The 20,433-nt window shown below is 52.8% G+C and overlaps 2 protein-coding genes across 3 annotated transcripts in view; one reads left to right on the top strand and one right to left on the bottom strand.

Moving 5' to 3' along the window:
• SDHAF2 (succinate dehydrogenase complex assembly factor 2) overlaps nucleotides 1-20,433 on the bottom strand; it is a 183,472-nt gene that overhangs the window by 148,336 nt on the left and 14,703 nt on the right. The window contains exon 1 of one of the 2 annotated variants that reach the window (XM_050757045.1): nucleotides 3,920-3,923. The exons of the other annotated variant lie outside the window; for it this stretch is intronic. The gene's annotated coding sequence lies outside the window, so the exon portion shown is untranslated. Of the gene's footprint in view, nucleotides 1-3,919; nucleotides 3,924-20,433 lie in introns of those variants that run through there. 2 annotated transcript variants of the gene reach the window in all.
• Nucleotides 3,685-20,433, top strand: part of VWCE (von Willebrand factor C and EGF domains) — a 38,175-nt gene continuing 21,426 nt past the window's right edge. The window contains exons 1-9 of the mRNA XM_050756881.1: nucleotides 3,685-4,174; nucleotides 7,349-7,443; nucleotides 7,572-7,661; nucleotides 7,996-8,124; nucleotides 12,474-12,590; nucleotides 16,695-16,811; nucleotides 17,683-17,811; nucleotides 18,343-18,785; nucleotides 18,868-18,961. Coding sequence (XP_050612838.1) covers nucleotides 4,065-4,174; nucleotides 7,349-7,443; nucleotides 7,572-7,661; nucleotides 7,996-8,124; nucleotides 12,474-12,590; nucleotides 16,695-16,811; nucleotides 17,683-17,811; nucleotides 18,343-18,785; nucleotides 18,868-18,961 — 1,324 coding nt within the window. The 5' untranslated portion in view covers nucleotides 3,685-4,064. The remainder of the gene's footprint in view (nucleotides 4,175-7,348; nucleotides 7,444-7,571; nucleotides 7,662-7,995; nucleotides 8,125-12,473; nucleotides 12,591-16,694; nucleotides 16,812-17,682; nucleotides 17,812-18,342; nucleotides 18,786-18,867; nucleotides 18,962-20,433) is intronic.

The raw sequence follows: 20,433 nt of genomic DNA on the forward strand, positions 1-20,433 counted from the left end.
ATTTACTGCAAACGTAGGCAGTATCCTACTGTTTATGGCAGCTGTTGCATTCACTTGCCCTTGCTGTTAGAACAACTCTTTTCAGGTAGTGAAAGTGAAGACATCTATACCTCTTCTTGATCACCTGATTGTTTGATGGGATCCCAAGGATGATGGGTTTAGAAATTCACTGGTCTTTTTGGTTGTCCTTGACACCATTTGATTCTTACTTGCCTCTGCCAGTAACCTGCTGGGCCTGGGCTGCCTTTCCTGGTTTTACAGCCAGCTGTGTGCAGTGTCTAGTCATCTAGCCTGCAGGCCACCTAGTAGCTTCTCATGTGCCTTCCAGCTGCTTGTTGCCACATGCCCTTTGAACCCTCATTTTGTTTCCTCTGATCTAATCAAGTGACCATTTGGTGCTTTTGGTTTGAAAATACAGCAGGAGTAGGGCACATATGGGGTTCACTCTTCTGTCTGGCAAACAAAGCCTGTCTTCTTTTCAGCTCGGTGGGCCAGTGTCTGGGCCCACGTTTCTCCCAGTGATCCAGTGGGAAGAAAGGCTGCTCTGTCCCCACAGTGGAGTAGGGTTGATCCTAGGCATATTGGTGGCTCCTTTAAGACCAGCCTTTGATACAGTGTCAGGAAAATTGTGGTTACAAGTTCAAATTGTGGTTTTGAGAGATTCTAGCTTAAAAGGAAAAGAGCAAAGAAGCATCCCTGGTTTGAGGGTCTTCTGGAGGAAGTTTCCTTCCCTGAAGGAATTCCTTGTGTTTTACTACCCTTTTTTCCCCTTAGTCTTCTGAGAGTTCTGGGGGTGGACGATAAGGTCTTAACAAAAAATAATCAGCATCTCAAAAACCACAGTTTGAACTGGAAGCCTAACATTGTGATTTGAATTCTAAAAGTCATGGTTTGAATTTGAAAGGGCCTCCCCGCCCCAGAGGCCAGCTTTAATGAGGCAGGCAAGCAACAGTCTCCACATTGTAAAAATTTAATCCTAGGTGGGAGTGCTGACTATAAGGTGTCATGATCAGAAAGACTGGAATGTGTTGGGATGATCATTCTGGGGCACTTTCGTGGTCTGACCTGCAGCTGCTGAGACCTGCTATTGAAGAAGGTTGTCAATGACTTGTCTTGAATTTGGAGGCTTGTGGAGTCCTTGCTATGTTTTGCTGTTTTTTTGTTTCATACACTCTTGGGTATATTCACTCGGGATTGAATTCCAACTTCGGAAACTGATGTTCTGCTGCCATACTCCCACATCCCCTCTTAAAAACCATTAATCACCTCTCTAGGGTGAAAGGTTGTCTTTGGAGCATGGCTCTAGCCAGCTGGAACAGCTCCATTCCATGTAGGCGCTGATGAGCTAGCATCACTCCAGGCCTCTGCACGAAGGGACCTTTGGGAGAATAATAGAAACACTGACTCATCACATGACCATTTGGAGGGATCACAAGCCAGAGGCCGTCATTCTGCAGCCAACAACAACTTGGATCCTCCACCCTCGGTGGAGGGTCCCTTTTGTTACCGAGAAACCACAAGCCACAGAAGTGGGGAAGGAACACAGGAACTGCAATCAAGGGATATGCCCGAACTAGTCTTGAACAATAGTAAGAGACTCTGTGTCCAAACTGAGAAACCTCAGGGTCAAACAAAAAGGCAAGAAAAACAAAAACCAAACTAAAGGGGCAAATGTTGATAGGAGCAAGGTGAATGCTATAAGGTCACCACAACTTTATGGGGAAATGAAAGAAATGCCAAGGGCAGTTTGGACGTTATTTGGAGATTCACTAACAGGAATTTACTATGTATTAAGTATCCTGAATTCCTTAGGGTAGATGTGGGTTTTCTTCAAGCACAAAGTTGCATCTCAGCTATTGCAGCTGCTCTTTGGCCAATATGGAGCAAACTGCCAGAGAGTGAGTTTTACAGGGTGAGGTGGAGTGGGTGGGGCTCCATAATGTAGCTAAGAACAGAGGTAGCTGAGGTGTGCTGGAGTGTGAGAAAGAAGATGGCATGAAATATGGCAGTCATGTGGACACTTGTTCTGTGTATGCCTGTTGAAAATTTGGGTAGCTCCCCTAGGGCCAGGAAGAAAGAGCACCTATTTGACATTGGTGGTTTAGGGGCAGTGGAGGGGGAAAGTGCAACCTTCAGATGTTTGGCGTAAGAGAGAAAGATGCCTTAGGATTCTGAGAGTCCTTGGAACTCAGAATGGATATGATGGAAGTGGCATTCATCTTATATTACAGAATATTTTGGCTCCTACTTGTTGAGAATATGTTGACTAGATTAGAAAATGGGCCAAAACAAACAAGGTGAGATAAAGCCTCAAGGTGAATGTCTGCAAAAATGTAGCCACACAGGTTCAGGTAGGAAGACCACTTGGCAGCTTGTGTTTAAATAACGTAAAAGCACAACAAAAAATGCCTGCGTTTTTTTTTGTTGTTGTTTTTTTGTTTTTTTTGAGACAGTCTTGCTCTGTCACCCAGGCTAGAGTGCAATGGTACCATCTTGGCTCACTGCAACCTCTGCCTCCCGGGTTCAAGCAATTCTCCTGCCTCAACCTCCTGAGTAGCTGGGATTACAGGCACCCGCCACCGTGCCCAGCTAATTTCTGTATTTTTAGTAGAGATGGGCTGTCACCATATGGCTAGGCTGGTCTGGAACTCCTGACCTCAGGTAATACACCCGCCTTGGCCTCCCAAAGTGCTGGGATTACAGGCGTGAGCCATCACACCGGGCCACCTGCGGTTTTTCTTTACTGAAAACTCAGTGTGTCATAATTAACATCATGGGGTTGCCAAAAGTAATATTAGGGTGCATTAGTAAATACGTTGTCTGCAGGAAGGAGGCATGAGTCCAGGCCACCGCTGGTATGCCATGTCCATTTGTGGCCACCAATGTTAAGCACCTCAGTAAAGGCAGAGGTAGCAGGAAGGCTAAAGGACCTGGGATTGTTCAGCTGGGAAGTGAAGACACTTTAAAACACATGTGGTTCAAAACTGGATGGGCTGCTTCTTAACAGGTAGTGAGTTTCTTACCCCTGGAAGTATTTAAGCAAAATCTTGACTAATTGTGAGTGGCTAAGGGAAAGATTACTGCATGGAGCAGAAGGTAAAATCAGTTATCCTTTCAGCTTTCTCCCAGCGGGATGATTTTTATTTCCACGCACCCATTTCCGCACCCCTTCCTTACCTAAATACGCGGACCCCCAGTCTCTGACCACAGCCTGGGGCAGCTGCAGAAGGGGCAAAAAGGAGCGTTCCAGATCTGCTTCTGCCTCTCCACTGCCAACGGCGCCAGCTGCTTCATCGCCTTGCCACCAGCAGTCGGGAGGCCAGCCATCTGCCCCCTGGGTGCCCAGAGGAGGCCGGGGCTTCAAGAGTGGCTAGGGCCCCCGGCCAGGGAGCGGTTGGACCTACAGATCAGCGCACGTCGGCCAGGGGGCGGTTGGACCTACAGATCTACGCACTCCGGTGTTAGGGTGCAGACCTGCTGGCAGGCTGGAGGCAGGCCTAGAACTGCCCAGCGGCGCAGCGACCTGGCGTCCTGGGTTCGAATTTCCACGGTTCCCACCTCATGAAAACAAGGCGTCTCAGGTCCCACCGACAGGGGCCATGCCCGGGGCGCGCAGCCTCGGGCGCTAGCCTTATTCCTGAAGTCTGTTTCCTCCTGGGGCCTCGGTCTGACGCCCTCAGTCAGCGCTTCGCAGGAAGCCGACTCCCAAACCCGGGCAGGGGGTGTGGGCCAAGGGCGAAACCCCGCCCCCAGGGGTCCCTGATCTTTGCCCCGGCCCCGGGCTCGGCGCCTCTCGGAGAGGCATCAGCAGGCGGACGGCGTTGCCTTTGTGTGTTTCGCTTCGAGGTGCCGGAGACCCTCCCAAAGCCGTCCGCCGCGTCCCCTCGCGGCCCTCGGCCCCTCCTCTCGGCGTCCCCAGCCCCCCTGCTCAGCTCCGCTTGCCAGTTCGGGAATTGCTGGTTCGCTCCCCGCGGCGCCAGGAGGAGGGGCGAGAGCCGGCAGCCCCCTCCCCCGCGCGCGGCGCAGGAGCTGAGCCCAGCCCGGGGGACCCGCCGCCGCCGGTCATGTGGGCCGGACTGCTTCTTCGGGCCGCCTGTGTCGCGCTTCTGCTGCCGGGGGCTCCAGCCCGAGGCTACACCGGGAGGAAGCCGCCCGGGCACTTCGCGGCCGAGAGGTAAGCGCCCCGAGCTCCTCCCCGCCCCCTCGCCCGGGAGAGCGCTACCCGCGTGCAGCCGAGAGGCGTGGAGCGGCGCCTAGCAGCCGCAGGCAGCCACGGGTCGGGGCTTCCTCTGGGGTGCTATCAGCGCGGGCATAGCTCGGGGACGGGACAAAGAGACAGCAACTTGTGCCTCTAGGCGGGTGCTCCTCGTGCGCCCCTGGCTGGGGCTGTCCTGACTGGGACCTAGGGGGACGGAGGTCCAGGCGCTGGGTGACTCCTAATGTGCCCTGGAGCGCGGACCTCCGGAGAGGGGAGCCCAGGACGTGCCATCTGGTATCCGGACTGTCTGGCTCACCCCGCAGCGTGCCCATGGCTCTGTCTGGGCAGCGCCTGGCCTCCCCCACTGCGCGGGGCTTTCCCTAGGTCTTGGCCCTAAGAACGTCGTGGACCTTGGAACCGCCGGGGTCTCTGGGTCACCTTTCGTTTTCTGTCCGTGCGTGCGCGCGTGGCGGGGTGGGGGGTGGGGGTGCATGCCCCTCCGCCGTCTTTCGCGAGGAATGCCGCCCTCCGCGCGTGCTTTCCCCTGGACTGCGGCGGCGGGGCGGTGAGCGTGTGTGCGTGATGCTCGGAGCTAGGGAACACGGTGTCAGCGGGTGGCCTGGCCCGCGGCCACGTCCTCCGGGGGGCGCACAGCGGGGGCGGCCCGGCCAAGCTTGCAACTCGCACGTGTGTTCCACAGCCACCGCCAGTTCCTGCTCAGATCCGGCCCCGGCGCCGCAGCGTTCCACAGGCTCCCACCACCTGTCCCTCTGTCACCAGCCCTAGGAGGCTCCTTGGGGCGCTCTGGCGGGTGCTCGGTCCCGGCTCACCTGAGAGTTCGACTCCATCAGCCTCCCTGGGCACCCTTTTATCTGCCGCCTTGGTGGCACTGCCTGTCGGTTTCTGAGAGTCCCAAGGCTCCGCTCATTCTCCTGGTCCCCTCCTTGTCAGACTGCTGCCATAATCACTCCAGCAAGGGGGTGGGTGAGGCTTCACTGCCAGCTCCCGCCAGCAGGAGGGCCCCCCTTTCTTCTGTGATGACCTCAGAGAGGGAAAAAGGCCCCAGGGACAGCTTTCCTCAGACTTTTCTGTGCTGCCATGGCGCCCTGAGCTTCCTTTTCCGGAATACTTGTCACATTTTGGCACAGATTCTTCTCCCCAAGAACGCGATAAGTTTGCCTTGTCCCATGTCCCCAGTGCCTGGTGCGGTGCGCAGCGCAGAGTGGGTGCTTTACAGAGTGCCTGCCTCACAGCATCATCTTCCCTCAGCTCTCAACACTGGTGGAACACCGTTGGGAAGGGGTTTCTTGTTTTCTGTTGCGGTGGGGTTGGAAGCTCAAACCAGGCTGGATTTCATCACCCTCTGTCCAGTCCATGACTGGAGCTGGTTGCAGTTGTCCTCTCTGTCCCCCTCGAGGCCCTGCAGTTGTGCTGTTTCTCCTGCTGGAACACCCTCTCCCTTCCTCTTCTTTTACTGGCTGCCCTACGTGTTTTTTTTGAGACAGAATCTTACTCTGTCACCCAGGCTGGCGTGCAATGGCTTGATCTCGGCTCACCGCAAGCTCCGCCTCCTGGGTTCAAGCGATTCTCCTGCCTCAGCCTCCCGAGTAGCTGGGATCACAGGCATGCGCCACCATGCCCGGCTAATTTTGTATTTTTAGTAGAGATGAGGTTTCCCCATGTTGGTCAGGCTGGTCTCGAACTCCTGTCCTCAGGTGATCCGTCCGCCTCAGCCTCCCAAAGTGCTGGGATTACAAGCGTGAGCCACCGTGCCCCGCCTGTATTATTATTTTTTTTTTTTAGTGGAGACAGGATTTTGCTGGGTTGACCAGGCTGCTCTCAAACTTCTGACCTCAAGTTATTCACCTGCCTTGGCCTCCCAAAGTTTTCTCTCTGACCTCAGCCTAGATGCTGCCCTTCCAGGAAACCCACCGACCCTCCTCAGGGCTCCACAGCCCGTTCCATTATGGCATTTGTCACTCTATGCTGTTATCATCTGGCTCCTGGTCTGCCCTACGTTCCTTGAAGGCGGGGGCAGTAGCTTGTTTATGGCTGTATGGTCACGCCTCACTCAGCACCCAGCACCAGTTGGATGCATCTGGCTTCCCACCCTTTCTGGACCTCATTCCTGGTTGAACAGACCCCCACTGCCTCCAGTTTTGGGCGGCTCACTGATGACCCCACACCCACCCCAGAGATGTCACCTATGCCATTGCCCTTCTCAACCTTTCCCTCAACAGCCATTTATTGAACACCCACTATATGCCAGGCACTGCTCTGGGTGCTGGGGTAAATAGATAAGAAACCCTTGTCATCAGGGAATTGTAGGGGAGACAATGAATTCATAAATTAAAAACTAATCTATTGTCTCAGGAAGTAAATGTTGTGGAGAATAAAGCAAAGTAAGGGTTGACAAGGAAGGCCTCTCTGAGAAGGTGCCTTGGGCAGAGATCTGGGTGAAGGGAGAGAGGGAGCCCAGTGTGTGTCTGAGGAAGAATCTTTCTTTCTTTCTTTCTTTTTTGAGATGGTCTGGCTCTGTCACCTAGGCTGGAGGGCAGTGGCACCAACTTGGCTTGCTGCAACCTCTGCCTCACAGGCTCAAGCCATTCTTCCACCTCAGTCTCCCAAGTAGCTGACCCTACAGGTGTGCGTCACCATGCCCAGCTAGTTTTTGTGGAGACGAGGTTTCGCCATGTTGCCCAGACTGGTCTCAAACTCCTGGGCTCAAAATGGTCATCCTGCTTTGGCTTCCCAAAGTGCTGGGATTACGGGCATGAGCCACTGCACCCGGCCGTAAGAACCTTTCTTAGAGCAGGAACTGTAAGTGCAAAGGTCCTGAGGCAGCCACCCCTGGGGCTCCTCATCCATTGCACAGCCTTTCTTCAGCTCTGAGGCCCCTCTCCTGGCCACTCTGCTGTGTGTTCATGTGGCAGATGTCTGTAGGAGGCCAGTATCTATTGTCTCACACTTGTCTGTCTTGCCTCCCGGAGAGACTGTCTGGGTCATTTTTCTTTGGCACTTCCCATTGCCCCTCCGGACAGTTCTTGAGAACTGTTCGTTGATTGACTTACAGACTGGCTGGGAGACTTTCCTGTTGACCAATGTCTCCTTTAGTATAGGATGAGGAAAGTGCTTTCTCTTCTCTTGCAGACGCATGCTGGGCCCCCACGTCTGCCTCTCTGGGTTCGGGAGTGGTTGCTGCCCTGGCTGGGCGCCCTCTATGGGTGGTGGACACTGCACCCTGCGTAAGTGCTTGTCCCTGTGCCCCAAGCCTTCTCCTCCAGCAGTGTGTGTTGCCAGCCCTCAGTCCCTGGTCCGAGGGGCAGACGGGGGTCCCCAGTCCCTTGTCTCTCACCTGCACTTCTCCTCTCAGCCCTCTGCTCCTTCGGCTGTGGGAGCGGCATCTGCATTGCTCCCAACGTCTGCTCCTGCCAGGATGGAGAGCAAGGGGCCACCTGCCCAGGTAACTGGGGATGGGCAGTGGCTGATGGGAACAGATGAATGAGCACTGAGGTTATGTGCTGGGCAGTGAGCACTTGAGATGGGTCCTGGCATCTCAGCTTCAGACAACTCTATTAGGTAGACATTTTGTGCCCATTTTATAGATGAAGAAACTGAGACACAGAAGTTATTGTCTTGCCCCGGGTCACACAGCTGGTAAATGGCAGAGCTGGATTTAAACCCAGGCCTGTTTGCCTTCAGAGCTACTCCCAACAGAATTCAGGAGGATCCTGGTGAGGTGGGGGTGGCTGGGACTGCCACAGGGTGCACGCTTACCCATGCAATGCCTGCTCTAGAAACCCACGGACCATGTGGGGAGTACGGCTGTGACCTTACCTGCAACCATGGCGGCTGTCAGGAGGTGGCCCGAGTGTGCCCCGTGGGCTTCTCGATGACGGAGACAGCTGTTGGCATCAGGTGTACAGGTGAGACCTCTGGGAGTGGTGGGGGAGGGGGACAGCGGGAATTATATCTCCTCCCCATCCTGCCAGGATGGTCTCCAGTGTATTGCAAGAGCCAGGCTGAGCCAAGATAGGCTCTGATGTATCAGAGTGGGCAGAGAGACATAAAAACAAGAGAAATGTGTCACTTCTGTTATTTTACAAATATATATATATCTTAGGGGCAGGAACTGAGCCAGGGACTGCGGTTATGGGAGCCACAGTCTGTCCCTGTTAGGGAGTTTTTTTTTTGTTTTTTTTTTTTTGAGACGGAGTTTCGCTCTTTTGCCCAGGCTGGAGTGAAGTAGCATGGTCTCAGCTCACTGCAGCTTCCACCTCCTGGGTTCAAACGATTCTCCTGCCTCAGCCTCCCGAGTAGCTGGGATTACAGGTGAGTGCAACCATACCCAGCTAATTTTTGTGTTTTTAGTAGAGATGGGGTTTTGCCATATTGGCCAGGGTGGTCTCGAACTCCTGACCTTGTTATCTGCCCACCTCGGCCTCCCAAAGTGCTCGGATTACAGGCGTGAGCCACCGCACCCGGCCCCTGTTAGGGAGTTTCTGAATATGAGGAAGGAAGACAAGTAACAGCACAAGAACAGCCCAGTTGTCGTGGGGACCTTAACTGGGAAGGGCAAGGTGCCAGGGTCCACAGAGGGGCATGGAACCCAGAGTCGGTGGGGTTGGCCAGGGGAGGCTTCTTGGGAAAATAACATTTGAAAGATGAGGGAAGCTAAACTCAATAATTATTTTGTGAATGTATTATTTGTTTATGATTTTTAAAACGTTTCTACGGACAAAATCTGTTACCTTCCCCAGAAACAGCCACTGTGACCAGTTTCTTGCCAATCTTTCCAGAGCGACACAAGCCTTTTTGGAGTTTTAACTTGGTAAAAATAGGCCGGGCGCGGTGGCTGAAGCCTGTAATCCCAGCACTTTGGGAGGCCGAGACGGGTGGATCACGAGGTCAGGAGATCGAGACCATCCTGGCTAACACGGTGAAACCCCGTCTCTACTAAAAAAATACAAAAAAATAGCCGGGCGAGGTGGTGGGCGCCTGTAGTCCCAGCTACTCGGGAGGCTGAGGCAGGAGAATGGCGTGAACCCGGGAGGTGGAGCTTGCAGTGAGCTGAGATCCGGCCACTGCACTCCAGCCTGGGCGACAGAGCGAGACTCCGTCTCAAAAAAAAAAAAAAAAAAAAAAAAAAAACTTGGTAAAAATAATGTTTCTCCCCCTGAATAGAAAATCAGGAGATAGTTCATTGTAGAACATTTGGAAAGTAAGAGGAGAAAAATGAAAATAAGCATTCTCTGGAAGTCCCCACCCGGAGATATTTGTTACTAAAATCTAGTTTTTTTTCCTGCCCTTTTCCCTGGGTGTGTCTGTGTTTGTGTGTGTATATGTATGTTAAGCATGCATAGATGTATGCTTTATAAAATTGGGGTTGTATCTTACCTGTAGTTTTTATTATTTCTCCTATCTTATTTTATGTTGTAGGTATCACTAACAATTTCTTGCAACGTAATTTTTTTTTTCCGCTGGGCTTGGTGGCTCACGCCTGTAATCCCAGCACTTTGGGAGGCTGAGGCGGGTGGATTACTTGAGTTCAGGAGTTCAAGACCAGCCTGGCCAACATGGTGAAACCCTGTCTCTACTAAAAACACAAAAACTAGCCGGTGTGGTGGTGCATGCCTGTAATCCCAGCTACTCAGGAGGCTGAGGCAGGAGAACTGCATGAACCCAGAAGGTGGAGGTTGCAGTGAGCCAAGATCGTGCCACTGCACTCTGGCCTGGGTGACAGAGCAAGACTCTGTCTCAAAAAAAAAAAAAATTGTTTTTAGCAGTTACATATGTGGTTGCTGTAACTGAAATAAGTATTTGTCTGTTGTCTCTTATTTAAGAGGTTTGCAGTGTTTCACCGCTATAAATAATGCTGCCATAAAGAGGCTTCTTGTCGGCTTCTCTGATTATTTCCCAGAAGGATGCTGTTGGGTCCGAGGGTCTCACTAAAGGTGTCTTGGAGTTCCTTGCTTGTTGCAGCATCTCCTCCAGATAGGAAAAACAATGGAAGCAATTATCTGCTCCCGAATACCTTTCACCTTGGGGCACTTTCTGCACGTACTTCTTATTTCTGAGGCAAACGGAATCAAGGAGAAGCCAGAGAACAAAGTCAGAGCACTTGCAGGACAGGGTGGTACTGACTGTAGCCACTAGACATCCCAGTGGAATGGGGTTAGTCAGGGTCGGTTTCTTAGCAGTGTTGAGCATGGTCTTGACCGTCCAGCTGTTGGGAACAGTGGGTAGATGCTGGGTAGAAGGCTAACTAGGGGATAAGGAGAGCAGGGGTGTCCCATGGGCTCGGGGGCCACAGTGGGGAGACTCACTACACAGTGAGTGCAGACTGAGTAGACTGAGCTGAGCCCTTAGGTCCTCAGAAGCCGCCGCAGATCTTTGGCAGGGAAGGGATCGCATGCAGCATGATTTGGGGAGATTTGTCTCCCAGCTCCTGTCATCCCTCAGATCAGAACATCTCACTAGGCTCGCCTTCCTAAAGTACTACTTCGGTTTAGTCACCACAACTTAGTCTTTTTTTTTTTTTTTTTTTTTTTTTTTTTTGAGACGGAGTCTCGCTCTGTCGCCCAGGCTGGAGCGCAGTGGCCGGATCTCAGCTCACTGCAAGCTCCGCCTCCCGGGTTCACGCCATTCTCCTGCCTCAGCCTCCCGAGTAGCTGGGACTACAGGCGCTGCCACCTCGCCCGGCTAGTTTTTTGTAGTTTTTAGTAGAGACGGGGTTTCACCGGGTTAGCCAGGATGGTCTCGATCTCCTGACCTAGTGATCTGCCCGCCTCGGCCTCCCAAAGTGCTGGGATTACAGGCGTGAGCCACCGCGCCCAGCCTACCACAACTTAGTCTTATCTTTTTTTTTTTTTTGAGACAGAGTGTCGCTCTGTCGCTAGGCTGGAGTGCAGTGGTGCAATCTCAACTCACTGCAACTCTGACTCCCTGGTTTAGCGATTCTGGTGCCTCAGCCTCCCAAGTAGCTGGGATTACAGGCACGTGCCACCACGCCCAGCTAATTTTTGTATTTTTGGTAGAGATGGGGTTTCACCATGTTGACCAGAGTAGTCTCGATCTCCTGACCTCGTGATTTGCCCACCTCGGCCTCCCAAAGTGCTGGGATTACAGGCGTGAGCCACTGCGCCTGGCCTTAGTCTCCTCTTAGTTCACATCTTCAGTCCTGTCTCCTGCTGCCTCGAAAGGAACCCAAGCTTCAACCAGTCTGGGCCTCAGGACAGTTTGAAAGGAGCTGCTGCCTGGAAGCACATCAGACCCTTTCTTCACCTGGGCAGTCCCTCCCCCGATACTCCTGGTCCTCTCAGCCAGTCGCTCTTCCAGGGCATGCCTGCTGGGGCCAGTCCGTCCCTGGTGAGGCATATATCACCCCAGCAGGCACTGTTCTCCCTTGGGTGTGTGTCTTGGCTCCTGTGTTATCAGACTGTGAACATCTGGAGTCAGCACTGTGTCTTACACTTGCGTCCTCAACAGCCCCACTCTGGTCTGCAGCACACAGTTGGTGCTCAGTGAACCTTTAAGAGAATGACTCTGTTGATTATTTAATCGGCCTCCCTGTCTACTGCCCTCTGCCCTTTTGAGGGCCCTTTGGGGCTGCCCTGCAGGCAGGGCCATTGGAAACAGTTGGGTCCGTCTTCTCTCATCTGATCTCCATGGGCTGAAGGGGGCCCCAGTCCCTTGGCCTCTTCCTTCCTGGGGTTTCCTCATAGCCAGTGACCTTCCTGGTATCTGCTCTTTCTTCCTGGGGTGCAGGTGGGGATTCCACGCTGCCGAGGGCAGGCTTGGTGTGGGCTCAGGGTCCTTGTGGGGTTGATTTGTTCCTGAGTCACAGTCATGTTCAGATAGGGCTGTGGAAGGGTGCTTTCTTTTCTTTTTTTCTTTTTTTTCTTAAGACGGAGTTTCGCTCTTGTCGCCCAGGCTGGAGTGCAATGGTGCAATCTTGGCTCACCGCAATCTCCACCTCCTGAGTTCAAGCGATTCTCCTGCCTCAGCCTCCCAAGTAGCTGGGATTACAGGCATGCACCACCATGCCTGGCTGATTTTGTATTTTTAGTAGAGACAGGGTTTCTCCATGTTGGTCAGGCTGGTCTTGAACTCCTGACCTCTGGTGATCCGCCTGCCTCAGCCTCCCAAAGTGCTGGGATTATAGGCATGAACCACAGTGCCCGGCCTGCAGGGGTGCTTTCTTCCCAGACACTGACGAATGTGTAAGTTCCCTTGCGAGGACCACTGTGTCAACACGTGCTTTCTCTCTTTCCAGACATTGACGAATGTGTAAGCTCCTCTTGCGAGGGCCACTGTGTGAACACGGAAGGTGGGTTTGTGTGTGAGTGTGGGCCGGGCATGCAGCTGTCTGCCGACCGCCACAGCTGCCAAGGTGAGCTGCAGAGAAGGAACGGCTGTTCTGGGAGGGGTAATGGGGATGCCACATTGAACACTCAGCCCTGCCATGCCCAGCACAGTGTGCTCTGTGTGCCACTGGATTGAACCTTCACCACGGGCTTCTGAGGGAGATGCTGATATGGTTCCTGTTTGACTGATGTGGAGACTGAGGCTTGCCCAAGGCCAAGTCATTAGTAAGAGGTGGAGTCAGAGTTTGAATCCCAGCACATCTAACAGTTGGTTAACGACTGCTGCTGGCCTGGCGGGATGGCTCACATCTGTAATCCTTGCACTTTGGGAGGCCGAGGCGGGAGGATCACCTGAGGTCAGGAGTTTGAGACCAGCCTGTTGGCCACATGGTGAAACCTCATCTCTACTAAAAATACAAAAATTAGCCAAGTGTGGTGGCGAGCACCTGTAATTCCAGCTACTCGAAAGCCTGAGGCAGGAAAATTGCTTGAACCCAGCAGGTGGAGGTTGCAGTGAGCTGAAATCGCACCACTGCACTCCAGCCTGGATGACAGAGTGAGACTTCGTCTCAGAAAACAAAGTACCTGCTGCTGCTGTTGCAGGATAAAGGGATGGTGATGGAAGAGGGGTCATAAGGAGAGCCAGGGCAGAGTGGGCCGACCAACCTGGGGAAGGAGGCCACCGAGAAGCGGGAGGGCCAGAAGAGACTCAGGCTGTGAGACCAGAGGAGCCGTGGGAGGGGCATACCAGGATGGGGTCATTCACTGACTTCATTCATCAGTTTCACTTGCCCCAGTGCTGGCCCAGGCTCTGGAGCTACCCTGGGGAGTAGGATCCCCCAAGTCTGGTGGGGAGCGGAAGAACAAGGTTAGGATGAGGGATAAGTGTTGGGGAAACCCAGGGAAGAGAAGGAATCCTTCTTCAGTTTGCAGGATAAGAGATCTTACAATTATTACTCATTCTTTTAAAATGCCTTTTATTTACGCGTTATGGAAGGAAAGAATCTCACAAGGCGGATAATCGTGAGCTCCCCCTGAATCTTACATTATTATTTTCTTTGTGTTTGACATTTTCTTTTTTTTTTTTTTTTTTTTTTTTTTTTGAGACGGAGTCTTGCTCTGTCGCCCAGGCTGGAGTGCACTGGCCGGATCTCAGCTCACTGCAAGCTCCGCCTCCCGGGTTTACGCCATTCTCCTGCCTCAGCCTCCCGAGTAGCTGGGACTACAGGCGCCCGCCACCTCGCCCGGCTAAGTTTTTGTATTTTTTTTAGTAGAGACGGGGTTTCACCGTGTCAGCCAGGATGGTCTCGATCTCCTGACCTCGTGATCCGCCCGTCTCGGCCTCCCAAAGTGCTGGGATTACAGGCTTGAGCCACCGTGCCCGGCCGTGTTTGACATTTTCATAAATTATAAGAAAAATTTAAAAAGCCATGGTGCTAGCCCAGGCCCTCTTTCCCACTGCTGCCCTCTGCCCTCCCTGGAGAATAGCCTGCACGTCTTAGTCTGCTCGGGCGGCCATCATAAAATTCCATAGGCTGGGCCGGGCGCGGTGGCTCATGCCTATAATCTCAGCACTTTGGGAGGCCGAGACGGGCGGATCACGAGGTCAGGAGATCGAGACCATCCTGGCTAACACGGTGAAACCCCGTCTCTACTGAAATACAAAAAAAATTAGCCGGGCTTGGTGGCGGGCACCTGTAGTCCCAGGTACTCGGGAGGCTGAGGCAGGAGAATGGCGTGAACCTGGGAGGCAGAGCTTGCAGTGAGCTGAGATCGCGCCACTGCACTCCAGCCTGGGTGACAGAGCGAGACTGTCTCAAAAAAAAAAAAAAAAAAAAAAAAAATTCCATAGGCTGGGGGCTTATACCACAGACATTGATTCTCATAGTTCTGGAGGCTGCAAAGTCCAAGATTAAGGCACCGGCTAATTCAGTTTCTGGTGAGGGCTCTTCCTGGCTTTCAGAAGGTAGTCTTCTTGCTGTGTCCTCACTTGGAGAGAGAGCTCTCTGGTATCTCTTCTTCTTTTTCTTCTTCTTTTTTTTTTTTTTTTTTTTTTTGACATGGAGGAGGACAGAGGACATTCCCTCTGTCGCCCAGGAGTGCAGTGATACAATCTCGGTTCACTGCAACCTCCACCTCCTGGGTTCAAGCGATTCTCCAATCCTCCCAAATAGCTAGGGTTACAGGTGTGTGCCACCATGCCTGGCTAATTTTTGTATTTTTAGTAGAGACGGGGTTTTACCATGTTGGCCAGGCTGGTCTCGAACTCCTGACCTCAAATGATCTGCCTGCCTCAGCCTCCCAAAGTGCTGGAATTACAGGTGTGAGCCACCCAGCTAGGCCTCTCATGTTTCTTCCTACAAGGACACTAATCCCATCAATAGGGCACACCCTAATGACCTCATGTAACCCTAATTATCTTCTTATCTACTTATCTTTGTATCTTCCAAATGCCATTACATTGGCGGTTAGCGCTTCAACACGATTTTTGAGGGGACAGAGTTTAGTCCATAGCACGCAGACATTGGTCTGCTGTGTGCCCTGACTGCCCTTTCCCATGATGTGTACGTACATACACCAGCACTTACAGAGATACGATAGTTGCTAAACTCTTGGGTCCTGGGTCCTGGACTAAGCACTTTACATGCATTTTCTCCTTTCGCCCTCAAAATTACCCAGTGAAGTTGGTATTATTTATCTCCATTTTATTGATAGGAACGCTGAGGCTTAAGGAAATTGTTACTTGCTTAAGATCACATTAGCGCTAAGGTTTTTTTTCTTTCTTTTTTTTTTTTTTGTAGAGATGGGGTCTTGCTGTGTTGCCCAGGCTAGTCTCAAATTCCTGGCCTTAAGCCGTCCTTTCCCCTTCGGCCCCCAAAGGGCTGGGATTCCAGGCATGAGCCACTGCTCCCAGCCAGAGTTGGGATTTGAACCTAGTCATTTCTTTGCTTGTTCCCCCCACCCCCACCCAATGTTGGTCTTGAAGATCTTTCCACATCAGGGTAAATAGACTTGCCTTGTTCCTTTTAACTGCTGACTCTGCAGTGCAAATATTTCATAGTTTACTAACTCTTCTTTTATTGATGAACATGGAGATTATTTCCAGTTTTTCACAATTTCAAACAGCACTAGGGAACTTTTACAGAGGAGGTTCCACTGAAGCTGAGTTTTGAAGTATGACTAGGAGTTTTCCAGCCAGACAAGAGAGAAAGGCATTCCAGGCATACAGAGAACATGGGCAAAAGGGGAGCACCAGAAGAGCATGGTGCATTTGGAAGATGGCAAGAATTTAAGCCAGTGGCCAGGTGCAGTGGCTCACGCCTGTAATCCCAGGCGTGGGATTTGGGAGGCCAAGGCAGGTGGATCACCTGAGGTCAGGAGTTTGAGACCAGCCTGACCAACATGGTGAAACCCCATCTCTACTAAAAATACAAAATTACCCAGGCGTGGTGGCGCGTGCCTGTAATCCCAACTACTTGCGAGGCTGAGGCAGGAGAACTGCTCGAACCCAGGAGATGGAGACTGCAGTGAGCTGAGATTGTGCCATTGTACTCCAGCCTGGGCAAAAAGAGTGACACTCTGTCTCAAACAACAACAACAACAACAACAAACAAACAAACAATAAAAGAATTTAAGCCAGAGTGAAGGTCGGGGCAAGGAAGGAGGTGGGCAAGGCAACCAGGACTATGTTCAAAGGCGTCGTGAGCTGTGGGGCGGCATTGGTGTCTTACCCTAAGATGAGGTCTGTGACCCGTGGGAGCAGCGGAGGGGTTTTGAGCAGGGAGGGCCCTGATTAGAAGTGCCCTTTGGTCAGAACATCCTGGAGGCTGTGCAGAGGATGACTTGAAGGAACCTAGGTAGAGACAGAGAGACACACTGGAGGCTGTGGCTATTCTCCAGACTAGAGATGAATGTGGCTGGGCTAAGGGGTAGCAGTGAGGATGAGAGACGTGGGCTGGTCCAGAGAGTATTTAGGACTGGATGTGGGCAGTGCAGAAGAGTGGCAGCTAAGGTGGTTCCCCACAGCCCTGTGTGGGATAGGAGATGGAGATGAGAGAGGAAGAGGGGACCACATGTTTCCAAAGTTCTCTTGGGGAAATGAACCCCAGTCTTGTCCCTTTTCCTGCCAGACACTGATGAATGCCTAGGGACTCCCTGTCAGCAGAGATGTAAAAACAGCATTGGCAGCTACAAGTGTTCCTGTCGAACTGGCTTCCACCTTCATGGCAACCGGCACTCCTGTGTAGGTAAGGCGGGGAGGACGCTGTGGTCTGCACACTTAGGCTGCCAATCAGGAAGATGGACAGGGAGCCCAGGAACCCGGGAAGGTTAACAATCAGACCTTCTGGTCCTCTGGAGCCTGAAGGGGCTTGAGCCTTTGCTCAGAGCCTGCCTGTCCCTGGGGTTGGCGTGGCTCTGCATGAAGACCCTGTCTTGGACTTTTCCTGGCCATTTGCCACTTTCATCCTGTTATGTTTCTCTTCCGCTCCTCTCCCAGATACACCCCAAGGATTCCTCTCTGCTCACCCATTTTCTTGGCTGCCTTTGCTCCCCTTGGTAAATAAAGCACGTTATGTCTTGGTTCCTCTGGTTTAGAAGGAGACCCTGTTTTCTCAGCCCATTAGCAGAAATTTCCAGAAAGGGATTGGCATGTTTGGTTTGAGCTTGGCTCATGGGCTGAAGGTGGGGTCCCATGGGCCTGAAAAAAGACCTTGTTCTAGCGGAGTTAGGTATTTGTCCCGAAGCCTACCTTAAGCAGCTCAGTGAGTTTTGAGACTTTTTTCGGAAAGAAAAACGGGAGGGTGGAAGGTTTGGAGATGAGCTTCTCAGCGGGATTTATCCCCACCAGGCAGCAATTAATTACCACTGCATAGTGCTGGGGCTGAGTCTGATACTCGCATTAAATGCCTGCTGGATATGTGAACCTATCAACGAGACTAGCACTAGATTTCAGCCCCGCTCGGAACTGCCTGAGTCACATCCCGCACCTTGGGGCAGGGATGGACCTTGTAAGAACGTGGCAGGGAAACTCCCCAAGTCTTCTGAGCTAAGGGATGGGCGGAAGAAGGGCTCGGTACCCCAAACAAAGCAGCTGTCCGCAGCGAGGCTCTCCCGCAGATGTAAACGAGTGTCGGAGGCCATTGGAGAGGCGAGTCTGTCACCATTCCTGCCACAACACCGTGGGCAGCTTCCTATGCACATGCCGACCTGGCTTCAGGCTCCGAGCTGACCGCGTGTCCTGTGAAGGTGAGGTCCCCCTCCCCTCCCTACAGTCGGCGACTGGCCACGCCCCCTCAGGGCGTGTCCCCTCCCCATTCACGCCCTCCGGGCACCCAGCCACGCCCTCTCAGCGCCTGGCCCTGCCCTGCCCCGGCCCCGCCCACCTGGCGCCAGGCCCCCTTATTTCCGTCTGCCCTTGTTTTCAGTTCATCTTGTTTGTTACTTCCAACACTCTTCTTTCTTCCTCGCTTTTTTTTTTTCCCCACTTCTTTATCCATTCTTCCCTCTTCTTTTCACTGTTTCCCCAGCCCTTCTGTTTTTTCCTAAATGATAAAAGGATAAAACCCAACAAGGAGTCAGAATAACATGGGCTGCAGCGACAACCTTTTCCGTAGTTCGCTGTGTCGCAGGGCGACAGTGTGCCCATAAACATAGTAGAATGTTGCGCGGACCACGGGGGTAAACAGGGGCTTGTGGTGGAGCTGAGCCCAGGTCTCCCTAAACCTTGCCTCCTGTCTCTGCTGCCCACCCCAACAGACCTCCGTGCTTCTGTTTCAGCTTTCCCGAAAGCTGTGCTGGCCCCATCTGCCATCCTGCAACCGCGGCAACACCCGTCCAAGATGCTCCTGTTGCTTCCTGAGGCCGGCCGGCCTGCCCTGTCCCCAGGACATAGCCCTCCTTCTGGGGCTCCAGGGCCCCCAGCCGGAGTCAGGACCACCCGCCTGCCATCTCCCACCCCACCACTACCCACATCCTCCCCTTCTGCCCCTGTGTGGCTGCTGTCCACCCTGATGGCCACCCCAGTGCCTACTGCCTCACTGCTGGGGAACCTCAGACCCCCCTCACTCCTTCATGGGGAAGTGATGGGGACCCCTTCCTCACCCAGGGGCCCTAAGGCCCCCTGGCTGGCAGCAGGGCCGTCTCCCTGCTGGCACCTGGGAGCCATGCTTGAATCAGGGAGTCGCTGGACAGAGCCTGGATGTTCCCAGTGCTGGTGCAAGGTGGGTACTAGGGGTCCCTGGAACTTCTTTGGTCTGGAGTCTGGGGCCTTGTGATGGCTGTAACTCCTGGTTGTGCTTCTAGGATGGGAAGGTGACCTGTGAAAAGGTGAGGTGTGAAGCTGCTTGTTCCCACCCAATTCCCTCCAAAGATGGGGGGTGCTGCCCATCATGCACAGGTGAGAGCTGGTGCCAGGGAAGGACATAGCCCTGCCTCTTCCTTTCTCTGCACCCTCCTGCCGCCAAAAGGCTGTTCTTTAACATTAGTGTACATTAGAATCTCCTGGAGGGCTTACCAAGCCACACTTTCCTTGGCACTGTCCCTAGAGCTTCTGATTCAGTAGGTCTGGGATAGGGCCAGAACATGTGCATTTGAACAGGTTCCCAGGTGATACTGATGTGCCTGGTCTAGTGACCACACTTTGAGAACCACCCGTTTATGCTGTAATATCCCTCAAGGGGGACTTTTCATCTTCTGGGCATTGTTTTCAGCTTCATTTGCTCATTTATTTATTCAGTCATTCATTGAGCCTCTTTAAATCCACTGTGCAGTCCCCTTCTCCTGCCCCAGTTCCCCTCCTACAGGGGGAGGAGTCATTGTTTCTAAATTCTGTCCCCTTTTTGACTACCCCCGCCATCTGCTGATGGTTTTTCATTTGCTTCTCATTGCTGGAAGGATAGGGACCCAAATTCTTCACAGATCCTTCACAGAGCTTCTCGAAACTTGCTCTGCACTTGGATCAAGGGGACTCTTATTAAAATGCAGATTCTTGGCTAGGCATGCTGGCTGAAGCCTGTAATCCCAGCACTTTGAGAGGCGGAGGTGGGCGGATCACTTGAGCCCAGGAGTTTGAGACTAGCCCTGTGTCTACAAAAAATACAAAAAATTAGCCAGGTATGGTGGCGTGTACCTGTAGTCCTACCTGCCTGGGAGACTGAGGTGGGAGGATCACCTGAGCCCAGGAGGTTGAGGCTGCAGTGAGCCATGATTGTGCCACTGCACTCTAGCCTGGGCGACAGAGCGAGACCTTGGCTCAAAAAAAAAACAGGCATGAGCCGCCGTGCCTGGCTTGATTTTCTTAGTTACTGTTGTGTGTTATGTCCCTGATACATGCTGAGTCCTGAGTGCGAAGTATTGGGTACTTTATTGCCCAGGTGTTGGATCCTTCCAAGTTCCCTGCAGGGTACATGGTGGTGTTTTCATTTTGCAGTGAAGACAGCTGGATACCAGAGAGGTGAACATGTCCAGGGCCAAGCTGGTTAATGGAGCTGGAGGGCCAGGGTTTTCTTCTTCTTTTTCTTTTTTTTAACATGGAGTCTCACTCTGTTGCCCAGGCTGGAGTGCAGTGGCGCGATCTCGGCTTACTGCAACGTCTGCCTCCCGGGTTCAAGCGATTCTCCTGCTTCAACCTCCCCAGTAGTGGGATTACAGGCACACACCACCAGGCCTGGCTAAGTTTTGTATTTTCAGTAGAGACGGAGTTTCACCATGTTGGCCAGGCTGGTCTCAAACTCCTGACGTTGTGATCTGCCAGCCTCGGCCTCCCAAAGTGCTGGGATTACAGGTGTGAGCCACTGCGCCTGGCCTCAGGTTTTGAACCCAGGCTGCCTTTCCTGCCCTCTGGGAAGAAAATGCTGTGCCCTCCAGACA

Source organism: Macaca thibetana, chromosome 14 (genome assembly GCF_024542745.1).
Source record: "Macaca thibetana thibetana isolate TM-01 chromosome 14, ASM2454274v1, whole genome shotgun sequence".
In the NCBI taxonomy this organism is placed as follows: Eukaryota; Metazoa; Chordata; class Mammalia; order Primates; family Cercopithecidae; genus Macaca; species Macaca thibetana.